The sequence below is a fragment of the Aphis gossypii genome, chromosome 1, assembly GCF_020184175.1.
Source record: "Aphis gossypii isolate Hap1 chromosome 1, ASM2018417v2, whole genome shotgun sequence".
In the NCBI taxonomy this organism is placed as follows: Eukaryota; Metazoa; Arthropoda; class Insecta; order Hemiptera; family Aphididae; genus Aphis; species Aphis gossypii.
In genome coordinates, this window is record NC_065530.1 from 29,274,426 (window position 1) to 29,290,662 (window position 16,237).

General features: G+C 32.1%; 2 protein-coding genes and 1 pseudogene across 3 annotated transcripts; 2 read left to right on the forward strand and 1 right to left on the reverse strand.

Annotated features, from left to right (window-relative positions):
* Window positions 1-503: 503 nt before the first annotated feature.
* LOC114132414 (60S ribosomal protein L27) lies at window positions 504-3,978 on the reverse strand. Its single transcript, XM_027997870.2, has 4 exons — window positions 3,825-3,978; window positions 3,205-3,437; window positions 2,137-2,276; window positions 504-613 (listed from the first exon to the last, which is right to left on the reverse strand). Exons 2-4 carry the CDS (start codon window positions 3,421-3,423, stop codon window positions 565-567), a joined length of 408 nt encoding a protein of 135 aa, XP_027853671.1. The 5' UTR covers window positions 3,424-3,437; window positions 3,825-3,978; the 3' UTR covers window positions 504-564.
* A 2,726-nt stretch (window positions 3,979-6,704) lies between these two features.
* LOC126550958 (zinc finger protein 771-like) lies at window positions 6,705-9,644 on the forward strand (annotated as a pseudogene).
* Window positions 9,645-10,445: 801 nt separating this feature from the next.
* Window positions 10,446-14,037, forward strand: LOC114132419 (putative carboxypeptidase RC0549). 2 transcript variants are annotated; one of them, XM_050197604.1, is made up of 3 exons: window positions 10,446-10,756; window positions 12,541-12,646; window positions 12,797-14,037. In XM_050197604.1, the coding sequence occupies exon 3, from the start codon at window positions 12,827-12,829 to the stop codon at window positions 13,862-13,864; it is 1,038 nt and encodes a 345-aa protein (XP_050053561.1). In that variant the 5' UTR covers window positions 10,446-10,756; window positions 12,541-12,646; window positions 12,797-12,826; the 3' UTR covers window positions 13,865-14,037. The 2 variants fall into 2 exon arrangements, with proteins under 2 accessions (XP_050053561.1, XP_050053560.1); XM_050197603.1 differs by lacking the exon at window positions 12,541-12,646.
* Window positions 14,038-16,237: the final 2,200 nt, after the last annotated feature.

Sequence of the window (16,237 nt, forward strand, 5' to 3'; positions counted from 1 at the left end):
TAAAATATTTAACTTGTATAAGCACGCATAACAAAGTGAGTAGTCATGTCAGGAATAAATAGATTTACAATGTATCTTCAACTTTATAACGAATTGATGATTATTTAAGTTCTTGTAGAAAATATCTTCTTATCATGGTGATATATTCAAGACGTTAGATAATTCATACATAAAATGATCAATAACGACATTTGGTATGGTTGACTGATGAATAATACCTAATGACTTAAAGCAAAAATTATGAAAACCAATTTCTTAACTCAAACTTAAAGCTTGTACAATGTTCAACTATATGAACTAAAAATTAATAAAATGATTGAACATTGAAAAGAACAGGATAAAACATTCATTGGCCTACAACATCAAAAAAATAACACACTGTATTGAAATCTGAATTTTTGTTTGTGTTATCTTAGCAAAACTTAGTTTAATGATACCATGTAATATGTCTCAGCAACATAATCGAGGAGGATGGTTTAATTTATTAAATAATAACACATTGATTAAGATTTTTTTTTTTTTTTTATTATCCAATAAAAAGAGATAAATCTTACATGATGTCAACTAGAACCTTAACTTTTGGAAGAACCATTTGTTCTTTCCAGACTTGAATCTGTGAACAAAATATAATTAGACATTAATAAAGTGTTGATTAATCTACTACTAAATTATATGTATTAATACACTTGATTAAATGAAATTTGAAAAATAGCGTTATATTCATACCAGTTTATGAAATTGTATATTAGATTGAAATATGTATAGTTAAATTTTGAAATCAGATAATTTCACATCAATTCAGAGGAAAACAACTATAGACATTTTTTAAAGTTTTCTAGGTACTAGAAATATTTAAAACTTAAAGGTATGTTTCAAAACTCTGCATATTATTTTATTTAGAAGGCATATCATTAACAATGTTTTTTTATGTCTTACACTATAATAATATATTAAAAACTTCTCTTATTGTGATTATCAAGTTAGGGTATTATTTACATTATAAAAGGTATGTCTAAAGAATTATTTTGACTATATATTTTTAAGAAGTTTTAATTAATTTAAATGGGTAGAACTTGCACATATTTTAGCAGTTAGAATGTATTGTAAGGATGTCACAGCCATAGCACCTGTTGTCTTTTTCTTACAAATAGACAACCGCAAATTTGTGTTTACCAGTTTCAATTTTATATTATCAGTTACAATAATATAGTAAGTAAACTTAATATAAAACTTAAAGTCTACAATATTTACATTTTTTAATTATTAAAATGTATATTTCAATTTTAATATTTTTTATACTCATAACTTGGTGAACAATTAAAATATTACAAAAACCAATAAAAGAATAGGTACATATTATGTTTTTACCTTAAAATTTGATAATAGGTCAACTCAATTTTAATATTTAAGCATTTAAAGCTAACAAAATTTTGAGATTAAAACTTAATATTTTTAATGTTATGTAAGACAAAGAAAACTTTTAAGAGTATGGCATTCATTAAAAAATTATAATTGAAGATAAGTATATTAGATCAAAGCAAAAGACCAGCTAAAATTGTTGAAAATTTTTATTTATACCAATGATAATATAAAATATCATTGAATGGCTGTGACATACACTTGACATCATTGTGTCTATGTACCCATATTTCATACATAAATGTAGAACAAATTTAATAGTGTCAATAGAAAAATAGGTACATTTAATCTTTAAAGAGAAAAGTTGAATGAAGACGATTTAAAAATAATATACACAGACAGGGAATAGTTCCGGAATTTTAAATTTTCAGCACTCCATAAAATATAGAAAACTTGACACTCATGCACGTAATGGATTTCAAAATTAACAAAAGATAGTTACGTTTATAATAATATTACAATGATCCATAACTCAGAAATAAATCAAGCATATTTCAAATAATAAAAATCTATGATTAATGACCAAGTCATAGAACAGTAGGCCATTGTAATTGTTTCATAATATACTTAAAGACAAGACATCCCCATGCTAAAACTGCTTTAATAGAAACAATTCAATTTAAGATTGTTTAAATTTAAAAGTGCATACTATCATTTTATCAAGTTATTTGTTTAATACAACTTTGGCATAATATATAATTAAAAATATTATCTTACTTCTCTTCAAATTTAACTCGGGTCTGGAAACGGTATTTCTTTTTAATCATTGGATCTTTTAAATCTTTAGGTGAAACCTTGTCTACTGTTACATCTTGTACAGAGTATCTAGTTGGCATAAGGTGGTTGTAATTGAGCACCTGGAAAAATATGGAAATGAATAAAGGTAATAATGTTAATATATACAAATTTGTAAATAGTGTTTATTCTATAACTATGAGTGTTGTTACCCATAAAACTACTTTTTTCTTACATTTCAAGACTAATACAATTAAGGGAAAAACCCTTTACATATAAGAGCTAATGTAATTAATGTATTTTGGTATAGATAGTGGCCTTGGCCATACAGTATACAGTGAATTGTCATTTTAATTCTAAGGTAAAATCATTGTTTACATTCATACATGGTTTATTATTCAAGTTATGAGAATGTAAACCATAGTAAATTAAAAATGCTCATACCTAACTTATTTAACTAAGATTTTGATATTTTAAAAAGAAAATTGATAGATATATATTTGTCAAAGCTAACAGCACAGAATTGATCTAACTGAATGTAAGTTGGTTTTGTTAAAAGTTTGCAAAACTGAGATAAAGCCTTTTCAAGTATAAATTTGTTAAATATGTCTTTTAAAAAATGGAATTTATATAATAATCACTTTTGTTTGAATAAAAATTGATAATTTAACAGAAGATATTTTAAACTAGGTAGAATACAATTATGAATTTGATAACTTCAGTAAAAAATTTTTTTAGGCATATTTAAAATATAAATCAGAGTATTACTAAAATGACAATTTCAAATTTTCAATTAGGATATACATGTTATTGTAATAACATGAAAGTACTTGCCATTAGTACTGACACACGGTGTTTTTCACATTATTAATTATTATTTAATATCAATCAACCTTCCAAATGAGTGGTAAATAAAATATAAAATCAATAAGGAATCAATGTCTTTTACTATCCATGTATTCAAACAATTAACTGTCAAAAAAAAAATATTTAATCATACACACGAGTAGGATGTAGCAAAATTATAATATATGTTATAACAAGTCTTACTTTCAGGAAAGGTTTGATTTTGGATCGTTTTTTCAGTTTTTCCTGTGACATGCGTTTGGTGACTTTCCGAGGATAACGATCTATACCGGCCACTAGTGCGTGACCATATTGTCTTTCCGCTGTACCTTCATCGTAGGTTTTCATTATGACAGCTTTTCGGCCGGCGTATCTACCAGATAACACCAGCACGATTTTACCAGATTTCATTATTTTACCCATCGTGCCGATTTGTGCTGAAATTACAAGTCAAATAGAATATCAATATTAATAATATGTCAAACTTCACGCACATATGCACAAGGACGTCGTGAACGAAAAATGCCAAGTATTCACGGAAATTTTTTGTAAACGCCACAAGAAAATTTTATTATAATAATGAACAATGAACTCGATCTCAACTGTTGCCGAGAATAAGCGTAAGATACTTATATCGTGGCTTATATCATATCGTGGCACGTTTACAGAGTTGGGAAACCGACAGGTATGGACTCCAGCAAGAATAAATCGGTCTTTGGTAAATTTCGTTCACGAAGCACCTCGATCGGCATATTTAACAGGAAAACATACACAAAGGTAAATAATATGCCGTTCAATAATTAAAATAATTCGAAATTACTTACCACAAGACTACGCGATTCTTACACGAGGGCAGTTCACGAACGCCAAAAGAGAGAATTATTTGTTTTCAACAGGATTTTTAGGTTACGAGCGAAGCACCAGTTTTACCGACTCGTGACTATCGTGACTCCGCCTGGTGCTTGGAAGAAATGATAAACGCTAGCTGACAATCATGTGATCGGGTATTTAGATTGTTCCTCCATGAACTTCCTTAACACCAATTTTTGATTTTCAATTTTCATGGGCTATGCGCATCGTACGTTCACATAAAATAAATTGTGTCTTTAATTAATATAATAAAATATATCTGTCAATATATTATTACTATTATTGCATGTTAAATGTTTTTTTAATTAATAATTGTTATTTAGTCTGTTCTAAATATATTAATATATTATATATAAATGTATAATATGCTATTGCAGTATTGCCTATATACTTACGAAATTATTCACATCGTCAATCATTCTACGATAAATGTGTATTGATTCAAAAGTTAATATATAGTTAATATCCAATAATAATATATTAATACTTCAATGACACATTAAAAACAATAAAAGTTTATTTGTTTAGTTACTATACTAGTGGCAGCTTGTGTAGGTATACTTGCACAAGTGTACGTGCATTACCCACTATAAATGCTAGATACCCAATTTATTAATTTTTCAATAAACACTTAGGTATTAAAAAAATGTTATAATTATCAAGAATTAATAATACAAATAAATTGAAAACTTTTAAAGATTTATAATAATGAGATTTCAGATGCAGTTAGCTTTAATAAATTGCATTTTAGCATTGATTATAAAAGAGTATTCTACATATTTATATTTCATAATCAATGGTATAGCAGGTAGGTATACTTAAAAATTAATGAAATTTACCTACAATCGTTTAACAATAACCCTATCTACTGATAAAGTTAAAAAGTTACAGGTCACAACTCACAAGTTAAAAAGGAAAAAGAAAAGTAACTTTTAATTTAAACTTAACTGATATTTTTCTATATTAACCGAACTTAACCTGCAGTTAAAAAGATTAGTCAACTTGCCCAGCTTCGATAATACAGGATCCGGTAAAAAACCACCAGTGAAAAAGGCTCCGTTAATGTGTCATGTCAACAATGGAGGACGCCATTTACCAGATATAGTGTTTAAAACCAAGTAATGTAAAATGACCATAATATAATTGAAGTTCATAAATAAAAGGATTTTTTTCTGTATCTTTCTTTTGAAATACGGTAGATTTTCGACTTAACCATGTACCTGTGAATGTCTTCTTTACCATATCCACCAAATTACACATCGCGACTTTTAAATTAAATTTAACTAAGAGTCATGACTTTTTGAACAACATTTAAGATGAATTAGAAGAGTATAATACAAAAGGTATGTAACATAAATGTTATTTAAAAATGATCAATTATTGTTAAAAAACCTAACCTATATCATAAATTAAACTTTCATATTATTATTGTTATATATCTTTAATTTCAATACACTTATGTACCTCTACTATATAACTTACTATATTCACCTAAAGTTTTTGAATCAGTATTATCATTATAGAAGTTCAAAATTATTTATTTGAATGCATAATATACTGTATAAAAAAGATATGATTAATTTGTCTGTTACCTATATACTTGCTCAGTATTATCTATATTTACTTTATTAGTTTATAAATAATACTACAGAACAACGAGTACGTCGACCTGGATAATTGTTTTTCTATTAGTCGATAAAAACTGTTAAATCATTAGTGCGTGTAAGGTGTGACGTGTACCTACAATATACCATACATTTTTTAAACAGCAAATCGTGCAAGGTCGTAAATATAGATAGTTTTGAGGATAATAATATTTACATCATTGATATTACCTTCGTGGCTTCGTATATTATCTACATATTATTCATAAATCATAACTGAGCTCTAGACAATAATAATAATAATAATACAATACAAACTGTTCCAATGCAGAATTATTGTCGGTAGGTATAAAAGTCTAACGCTTTAATATCACGTCCATAATCATTCATCGGCGCATTTATAGCATTACCTATAATATCACGTCTTAAGTTGTATATTTACTATAGTATATTTTTATACGTATCAGTCATTGACATGAGACAGACATAAATTGCTGTTCGCAAACTGCAGCGTCGTGGCTAGCAAAAGTAAATTATTCATAAAAATGAACATTGTCTTTGGAATATCGATGGTTTTATTGGCAGATATTTTAGCATTACAGGTAACCTATAACTTGCGGATTTATAGACAGTTATATAAAAAAAAAATATTAACTCTCTTCACGCCTCCATTATGTTATATAAGCTATTATAATTTCATCGTTTTCGTTAGCTAGATCGAGGCGGCGAACTTTCGTTGCGGGCACGATTATGCTGATCTTTCGCCGCTTTCAATACACCCGAGCTCGAGTCATTTTGGCCACGATCCTGCAGCTGAATTTGCAGCCCGTATTCTGGAGCCTTTCACCTCGACTTTCACGCCACACCGTCATGATAAAGGCTCGTACAATCTGCTACAGTTGTTGCCTTTTCCTGTGGCGCCGTTAAACATCGCCCAACCGTTAATGCCATTGCAGCCGACCCTTAGTCACCATTCTTTACTCGGACCTCTGTTTTCACTGTTTTAATAGTGAAATAAATACAATTCTCAAAAATGTAATAAAGATATCAGTTTTACCGTTAGTTCAGATTTTTAAAGATTCTGTAAGTTTGAAAAAAATGTTAATTGATATTAAATTATTTATTCATTACAAATAATATACGGTTTATATAAATTAATATATATGTATACTACACATAAATCTTTGTATTATAAAAGTTTACGTTTTCGGTTTAACGTTAAAATTATTGTTTTTTTTTTTATGAATAGAATAGATGGTAGATAAATACACTGGCTATATTTCATAAACGAACTTGAATAATATTATGAATGATTCGCGCGTTGTCATGTAAAATATCATCATCTTGTTGGCAATACGTTTTATACACATTAAAAAAAGTATATCGTTTTACAACATTTGCTCGTACCTTTAATTTTGTTTTGTAATCTTCAACTTTGATTTGTAATTCAAAATATTTAATTCGCATACGTTCTTACGTTTGAGAATATCGCCGAATTAGAAAATAAAAATGAACTATTCGGATATAGTAACTATACTTTACAATATTAAATAATTTTAATTTTATATAATAATATACAGTATATTAATACGTTGATGGACAATCGATCAATTTTACTGCACAAGCAGTAATCGTCTATTTGTATCTATATTGAAAATTTAAAATATTACTGCTATAGCAGATTCTAAATACCTTCCAAAAAGTGACATTTCTCAATTTACTGTTATGGCAGTAATATTTCCAATGATTTCTTATGTAAAAAGAAGTTGTGTTGCCCATATTAAGCATATTATTGCGCATTTTGGCACTAAAGATTATTATAGATAATTATTTCCGTTTTATTTATAAGTTCACATAGACATAATCACATAGTAATTCCATGTGTCAATTTAAAGCATACCAGATACCTATTGAACAAAATGGTACTTCCATCAATAAAATTGTCCGTCAACGTGTTAAGGTTTGTTTACCTATTGTTTATGTACTGCAGATAGTATGTATATTGTATACCCTATACAGAATACTGTATATCCCATGATACATAATAAAAATAATAAAAATGTATACTTTATAATGTGATCATTTTAACTATATAATATTATATTTATTATTTTTAGATTTTTTTGTATTATAACATAAATTAATTAAAGTTTTTGTGTACACTATAAATACCATTACAATAAATTTTAGTTTAGTACTTAATAATATTATATAACAATGAAATATATGCAACATTTTTAAAATGACAGGCACAAATTTTCATTATATTTATAAAATATTATATTATAATTATATATAATATGTTGGTGTTAAAGATTATCAGCACAGACAGAATTGATGTTTCACCAAGGGCGTATTTCTGGAGGGGGGGGGCGATGGGGCGATTCTATTTAATAGTACTTACTTTAATATTTTCGTAATTATATGTAATTATGATACAAAAAGTTTTTTTTTTTAAATTGTATCAATAAGTCGCCCCCCCCCTTGAAAATAGGGCCAGAGACGCCCTTGTGTTTCACCTTATCTCCTAATAAAAAAAAGTATCAAGAGGGGAATCGATGAAATCCAATTATTTTATAATATACTATTAGTAATAATTTATTGGCCATTTAGATGATCATACCATTAATAAATAAAATATTATAATATTAGAATGGTTTTGTAATTTAGTAAGTAGATACATAATTAGGTAGGTAGATATAATTCTATACCGGAGGATTATGTGCATCGGTGCATCTTGATACAATTTTTTGCATTTTTAAAAGGGGCTCATTGGTTACTGAAAATAAAACAGATATCATAATTGGATACAATTTTAGATTTGTATCGGCTGTATCTCGTGTTTGGTGAAAAATCTTAAATGATCCAAATACGACCTATACTGTGTTAAAAATATGTACCTATAATTATTTACATTTAATAAAAAATAAAAAATAAAAACGTAATAATTATGATATGATATAATACGATTTATTACGTTGTCTACCTCAGATGGACGTACTGCACTCGCGTCCCATGCCGGTGGCCGATCACTTCATGATGGCGTCCTGGGACTATGCCGCCGGACAGACGGGCGCCGCCGACCCGGGCGAAGTGTGCGAAAAGTGCTACGCGTATTGCGCCGGCGGCAAGACGGAACTGTGGCGGCACGCGCGAGACGAGCACGGCGCCGACCCGAACCTGTCGTGTCACGTGCCCGGCTGCGGCCGGCGGTTTTTCGCGGCGGCCATGTGCACCGACCACTTCGCGCACCACCTTGACGGCGGCGACGGTCAGCGCTCGTCCGCGGACGACGACGACGGCGGCGACCGGCCGCCGTTGACCTGCGAACTCTGCGGCCGACTGTCCGCTAACCGGTCAACGTTCGCCAAGCACGTGAACGCGGCGCACCGCGAGGCCTGGGCCGCCATGTGCGGCGTGTGTTACTCGTACGAGGGCGACGTGCGGTCGCTCATCGACCACGTGCAGCGCCGGCACGTCGCCGAGATGACGGCCGCGGAGACGACGACGAAGACGGCGACGAAGACGGCGACGAAGACGGCGACGAAGACGGCGACGAAGGTCGACAAAGTCCAACCGAAGCGGCTCCGCAGCAGACGGACCATACGGTGCACCGTGTGCGGCAAGAGGTACGGCAACAACAGCACGATGCGCGCTCACAGGCGGGTGCACGGCCTCGACGACGACGACGATGACGACCTCGTCCAGGCGCACCCGCAGCGGTCCCGTCGGCCCGGTACACCCACAGCGACGTGCAGTAGAAGTCGTCCGGTGCATGCATAGCCGCGTGTACGATATGCAGTTCCTCGGTGCATCATATAGCCTGCAACAACTGCACGCTGCAGTCGTTCGCAGTGTACAGTCATCTACAGCCGATCGACTAGCATAATATATTACGTTACTCTACGTACATTTTGTAGTTATTACTACTTTTTTACCTTTTTTTTTTCTGTTTATTAACCGTTTCGGCATTTTTTCTATTGTATAAAAATATCACGTTTACCGTGGGCCCGTTGCCTTAGCGTTATTTTGTTTCCATATAATATAATATTATGTACATTTTTGAATACATAGGTATATATTATCATATACGATATACCTACTTATAAGTTAATATTGTATGGTATTTGGGGTTTAAATACATTTTTTCGCACTTGTTGTTATACTATATATATATATATATCGTTTTGTACTTTATTAGCTAGTAGTTACCTACACACTTACATCGTATACCTATAGTTACGATTGTGTTGATCCAATGACGGATCCAGACTTCGCAATTATTTTCATCACTTGTGACGAGACATAATACGAAGGAAAGATGATCCATTTAGTACTTATAGAAATGAGTTTAGGTGAGGTGTGACTGACTAAGTATACTATTCTCTGTATTACGTTTATCATATTAAAAATCATAACGTTATAAGGCATTATTACACTTAAGTACGTTACATTAAGTTGTTGATAAATTGATTTATTGTAAACATAAATTGTTTTTTATTTTGGGTTCGTCATGGCCTCGCATTGTTATAACAGTAACAATACTATATACTTATCTTAAACAATACGGCATTATATTTTTGTATTATTTCTATATAGTACTGCATGGTAGTAACTAACTACGATGTAACTGTAATAGTATAGTTTAACTGACTAAAAAACTTTACACTTGTAGGTATTTTGACTCGTTGATAAACGATTATTTATTAAAAAAAATTTTCGTAGAAAATGGTTACCCATAGGCTATGATAATAATTTATCTGTAAATTGTAATCCTATATCACTGAATAATTATTATAATTATTATGTGGCAATATTATTGTATCAATTGATTAATTGACCTTGCTGTAATTTGAATGAGTATAATATGCTATATAATATATTTGTTACCGCGGTATATATAATATTTGATTATGATGGTTTATCGAAAAAAGGATAATTTTCGATAACTAAAACGTCGAATAATACTGCAACAGTGCGGTTACAGTATTGGTATGTATACGTTATATGGTAATATACACCTAAATATTGAATAGTTGCGCTTCATCCGTTTCTTGTTAATATACGTCATAATATCATTATATTATAATTTTTTTTCGGGATATAGACTAGTGATTTGTTTTCTGCATACATACCAATGTATTAATATAATAATGTAACATTTTATACGTATTATAATATATTAGATTTGTGGTGCCCGTCAAGCCGTCGACTGAGATTTAGCTGTGTTGTTTTTTAATCCCATATTTTTTGCAATTTTGACGAGCTGATCGTAGATTGAGGTATTGACATTTAAATATTTAATTGATTATTTAAATTATGTTAGGTATAACAAATATAAAATGATTAAAATCTTTGTTTTATTTTAAATGATATACCAATATCTTCCTAATTAGTAATTACTGACAAACAAAACAACATTACGAGTGATGTACGAAATTATTTCACAATCATATTATATAGCTATATATGTATACAATATATATTATATTAAGAGGACATGATACTTGCATGTGTTGTCTCTGTCTTATACATGCGTAACATACCTAGTTAAAAAGTGTTTTGCGTGGGACAACATTACTCCCTCGATATTTATATCAAAATTACCAAAATTTTAAATCGCATTGAGAAGAACTTTATCTGTGATGTAGTGTTTTTATTTTTTTGATAGAAGTAACCAATAATTTTTAATAATTAAATGAAAAAATCCTTAAGTTCTCAACTGATAACTATAATTGTATACAATTAAATAAAATAATACATGAATATATTCATGTAGTTATCAAAAAAATTAAAACACAGGTAAAGTTCTTCCCAATGCGATTTGATATAAATATCGAGGGAGTAAAGTTGTCCCGCGCAAAACAGTTTTTAACTTTATTAGGCGCGTATAAGACAGAGACAACACACGCGGGTGTAGCGTCCTCTTAAACAAATTATAACTAAACAAAATAAGTGCGAGAAGATTACTTTTAAATCTATGTAACGCATAACGACATATAGTAAAGATCGTGTATAAATTTCCCGGTGTTTTACAATTATTGTCTGTTTATAAGTTTTTGTATTGTATAGTTGTTTTTGTTTTGGACGTTCGACATAATATAAGCAATAAAAATACAACTACATACATTATACTATTATAGAGATATATAATATATACACCTTGGACTTACAGGCACGTAGCTAGGATTATATAATTAGGGTGGCCTAAGTATGGCCAACATTTTTCTTGAGTGGCCAAAATTTCTAACCTCCTCCCCCAAGCACGAATAGAACTATGTTATATATTGTTTAAAATATAATTATAGATTCTAAATATAACAATTAGTACAATATGTAGAATTCTAAATTCGAATAAACCAACAAATTAGATCATATTCATCTGTAATTTGTATATAATATAAATTTTATCTATAATGTATATGAGTTATAAATATATTCATCAAATTTATGTTAAAATAAATACAATTTAAAAAATAATCTGTACTAAAATAATTTTACGATTATTATGATTAACAGAAAATTTATCTACTTCTTCTTCCAAGTCCAACAATTTTGCTATCATTGTAATGAAAAATATGCATAGCACCAGCTTTTATATACCTAGTTGATGATAGTAGGAAATCGGCGATCGGTTTTATATTTATAAAATATAGATTATAAATAGATATTTACTATAATATTATTAATTATTATGCATAATAATTATCGTGGACCCACATCAATGATGCCGTGGTGGGAAATATCGAATTATTATTGAAATAGGAAAATGAGTTCATGCGACTTTATAATAATTAATTTAGCTGCATTGTATTCTACGTTAATACGAGTATCTGTGAACGATTTCTATTTCGAGTTCTGATAATCTTACCATGCTGTTCAAAAATCGAATTGTTTCTGATGCTATAAATTAAAGGCTGTTATGTTCATATTATTTTGTAATCATCGTGACTCGTGAGAACATAGCGTAATTATGTAATAATAAGTAAAAACAAATAAAATAGAAATGTTAAAATGTGTTATAATTTTTTTCACTCAATTATATTTTAAGCTTTTGGCATTTCAGCAATATAATGGGGTGGCCATCAGGGTGGCCTGTAAATATTTTGGGTGGCCAGGCCACCCCTTAGCTACGTGCCTGTGGACTTGGATGCTGGTGAAATATTATATGGGTAGGTATATATTACACGGTGTACTATATTATGTTACTGTATATATTATATTTTAAGCATCACTTCTATACACTCGATTACTTGGATATACTATTAAAAAATCGATGCAGCGTTTGTTTTTTTTTTATTCGTAATATTTCACTTCCGCAGACATCACTGTGTGATTAAATACTACTCGATATGAGCGTTCCAGCGGTCGGCAGTGACGGCGACGGGAAGGCCGTGCGGGTGCGAGTGATCGCACCTTCATCCATGGGCAAACCGTCGAACCTGGAGGCGTTCCGGAAGTTCTTCCGGGACGCTGGCATTACGGCGCACGTCGCCGACTCGATATACCGGCCCGGCGCCGACCCGTTCTACGCGAACACCGACCAATGCCGCGCGGACGACCTGGCGGACGCGCTGACGGACGACAGCACCGTACTGTGGTGCGCGCGCGGCGGCGAGGGCGCGTCCCGGCTGATACCGTACCTGGAGGCGTTGCCGGCGGACCGGAAGCAGAAGATCCGGGACGCCCGGAAAACTCTGGTCGGCTACAGCGACGCGACGGCGCTGCACGTGTACCTGCAGACGGTGTACGGTTGGCGGACGGTGCACGGCACGATGTTGGAAATGATCGCCGACGGTGCGGTGGACGGCCGGTCGGTGAACGCGCTGATGGTCCTGTTGACCGGCCAATCGGGTCGGGTCCAGTACCTGCTGCGGCCGGTCGTCGCCGCCGCCGGTCGCCCGGACGGGCTGTCGCTGCGGGCCAAGGTGGCGGGCGGCAACATGACGTTGGTCGAGAACACGCTGGGCACGGCGTTCGGCTTCCGGGGCGAAGGTAGGATCGTGTTCTTGGAAGACGTCAACGTCGAACCGTACTCGTTGGAACGGAGCCTCGACCACATGAAGCTGGCCGGCGTGTTCCGAGGCGCCGCGGCCGTCGTGTTCGGTACGTTCTCCGGTATCAAAAATCCGTCGGAAGAACACCTGTTGCCCCTGGTGTTCCAGCGGTTCGCCGCGACCGTACCGTTTCCAGTGTTCCGCGTCGATGGCATCGGTCATGGTTACGTCAACGATCCGCTGCCACTCAACACCGACGCCCGAGTGGACGGTCCGACGCTGTCCGACGCCGCCACCGGAACGCCGTTTTACACGCTGACCGTCGACAACGTATATGCTGACGCGGAACCGCTGACCGCCCGCACCGCTGGATCAGCTGAGCTTAGCCAGTAGATGACGGAACTACCGTACAGACGATCGCGGAACGCGATGTGGTTCTGGCGAAGGAGAGCTGCGGTCGTACTGCAGAAGGACTTTTTTTTTCACAAACGACTAAATTGTATATACGCGCCTAAGTATATATTAAGTCGAATTTTGTTTTAAATAAAAATGGTCTTGAAAATAGATATATCGTGAAGAATAGTTATATATTTCACAGGTTATTGCAGCCTAGTTCAAAAGTCTGAAAATGCTTAGTATGCATAGCTTTTATCTTAATTTTTACTATAGGACCGATCTGTGAATACGCGTTTCTGGCCACTCCACGTGATTTTGATTTTGTGGAAGTAGCAGTTGTTTCTACTAACTAGGTTTGAATGTTTACAAGTATAAAAAAGTACACTTTGAAAATGAATTTACATAGTATCTATTAAGATAATTTTTACCAATGATATAATATGCTGGTGATACCTGTTGATGGCCATTCTATATATTTTTAATTTTAAAATGGAAAAATGTTTAAATGTTATGGGGTACTTCAGTGGCACTGATGTCAGTTTTAAATGGTATTGGTATTTATTGAAGATACCTGCAACTAACAGAAAATTAATACAAAACACACACACATATATATATATATATGTATAAAACAATTTGTATGTTCTTTATACTTATACAAGGTATCCAAATATCTATAATTTATGTACCTAAATCCTACAGACTATTATCTTCCACACAACACCACCCTCGTAAATTAGATATTACATCGGAAATACGAAATACTTATATGCATACTGTATAGTGATCGGCGCTACTGCGTATATTATATACGAAAAAATCTTAATTTTTACTGTACATCTAAGGTTCTATGTTTCTTTATAATTATTATTGAACTGATAAAAATTTAAAAGTACGACATTTGCACACGATACATATAAAATATTTTTTATCAACAACACTGATGAAAATGTCTGGTTTAATCAACTAATTAGCTTAAGGACTTTTTCAAGTAAATTAGTTATGATTTTTAAAGGTATTTCGTTTCACCTGTCTCAACAGCGTTTGTGCCGCTAAATATTTTATGGTATATTATAATAATATGATGCTTTATTTTATTAATGTAATAAATACTAGTACAATATTTAAAAATGTTTATAAAAATATATATAACTATAATACGGCGTTTTGATTATACTATTGATAAATCATTGTCGTGGCCCGTGGGTTTATTTTGCCAATGTTTCTGATGTCATCATATTATTGTATATTATTATTATGATGACTGATGAGTTATCAAAATACTGTCATAGATCGTCAATTATCTCCACTGATTGAGGATGACCGATGAAAATGAAACCATTAAGGGTAAGCGGATAATCAAACAATTAATCAAATATATTAAATAATAAGTTGGGAAAATGTTAATTACTGTATGCATAATGCATATAAGATAAATAACAATACATTTGTACATTTATAATGTAAAATATTGAAAAACCTCATCAGAGGTACAATAGGTATTTAAATATTTATTTCATGGGGTGGGGCTGGATATTTTCTCAGAAGTAAATTCTCTAATTCTGTTAAAAACAAAAATAAGAAATTTAATACATAATAAATATAATACAATGATAATCTAATATAATAAAATATATTTATATAAATTTAAATTTCTTTCATTGCAATTATTTGACAAATTTGTTTTATAACATTTCGTCGTGTATGCTGCTGATGTCTCGATGAAGTTGCAAGTCCCACTAGCCTAGATTTTGAAGTGGTGTTTCTTAAATACGTTTTGACTGTTTTAAGTCATCTCAACGTCAAAAATCTGCGTTCTGCTGTATAGTCTGTAGCGGTAGATACTAGTATTATAGCTAATATTTTTAGTAACTCATGTATGTTTGAGTACATTAAAATATTAAATATTATGCATACTTAAAGCCTTTATGATAATTGTTAGTTTGTTACATCATGAATAATTTGTTACCAATAATTCTTATTATTAATAAAATTATATTCAACTTATACGATTTACATCTGATAAGATATAATTAGACTTAAAAAATATTTCCTGAAATTCCGGAAGAGTGGGCTATAGCCCCTCAGACTCCCCATAAATACGCACTTGAACCTCGTCAATTATATAAACTATTTAAAAAATTAATGAAAAAATATAATATGTAAGTAAAGTAACTGTAGGTCTATAGCAAGATAAAACTATAAAAATATATATTCGTTATTGTAGCATTTTACGTTTTTTTAAACAAAAACTAAAATATCCTCGCAAATTATGCATATTCAATTTTAATCAATTTCTGGCAATTAAGTATCGTATCGTCGTTTTTTACTCCCCACGGTTCACATAGATGTAATGCTTTTTATCTAGCT

Excerpts from the sequence above, each read along its gene's own strand:
- LOC114132414 (XM_027997870.2), bottom strand. The coding sequence starts at position 3,423 with ATGGGTAAAATAATGAAATCTGGTAAAATCGTGCTGGTGTTATCTGGT. Across the intron at positions 2,277-3,204 it reads AAATCAAACCTTTCCTGAAA|GTGCTCAATTACAACCACCT; the intron begins GTAAGACTTGTT and ends ATATTTTTCCAG. Across the intron at positions 614-2,136 it reads CGAGTTAAATTTGAAGAGAA|ATTCAAGTCTGGAAAGAACA; the intron begins GTAAGATAATAT and ends TTTTGTTCACAG.
- LOC114132419 (XM_050197604.1), top strand. The coding sequence starts at position 12,827 with ATGAGCGTTCCAGCGGTCGGCAGTGACGGCGACGGGAAGGCCGTGCGG.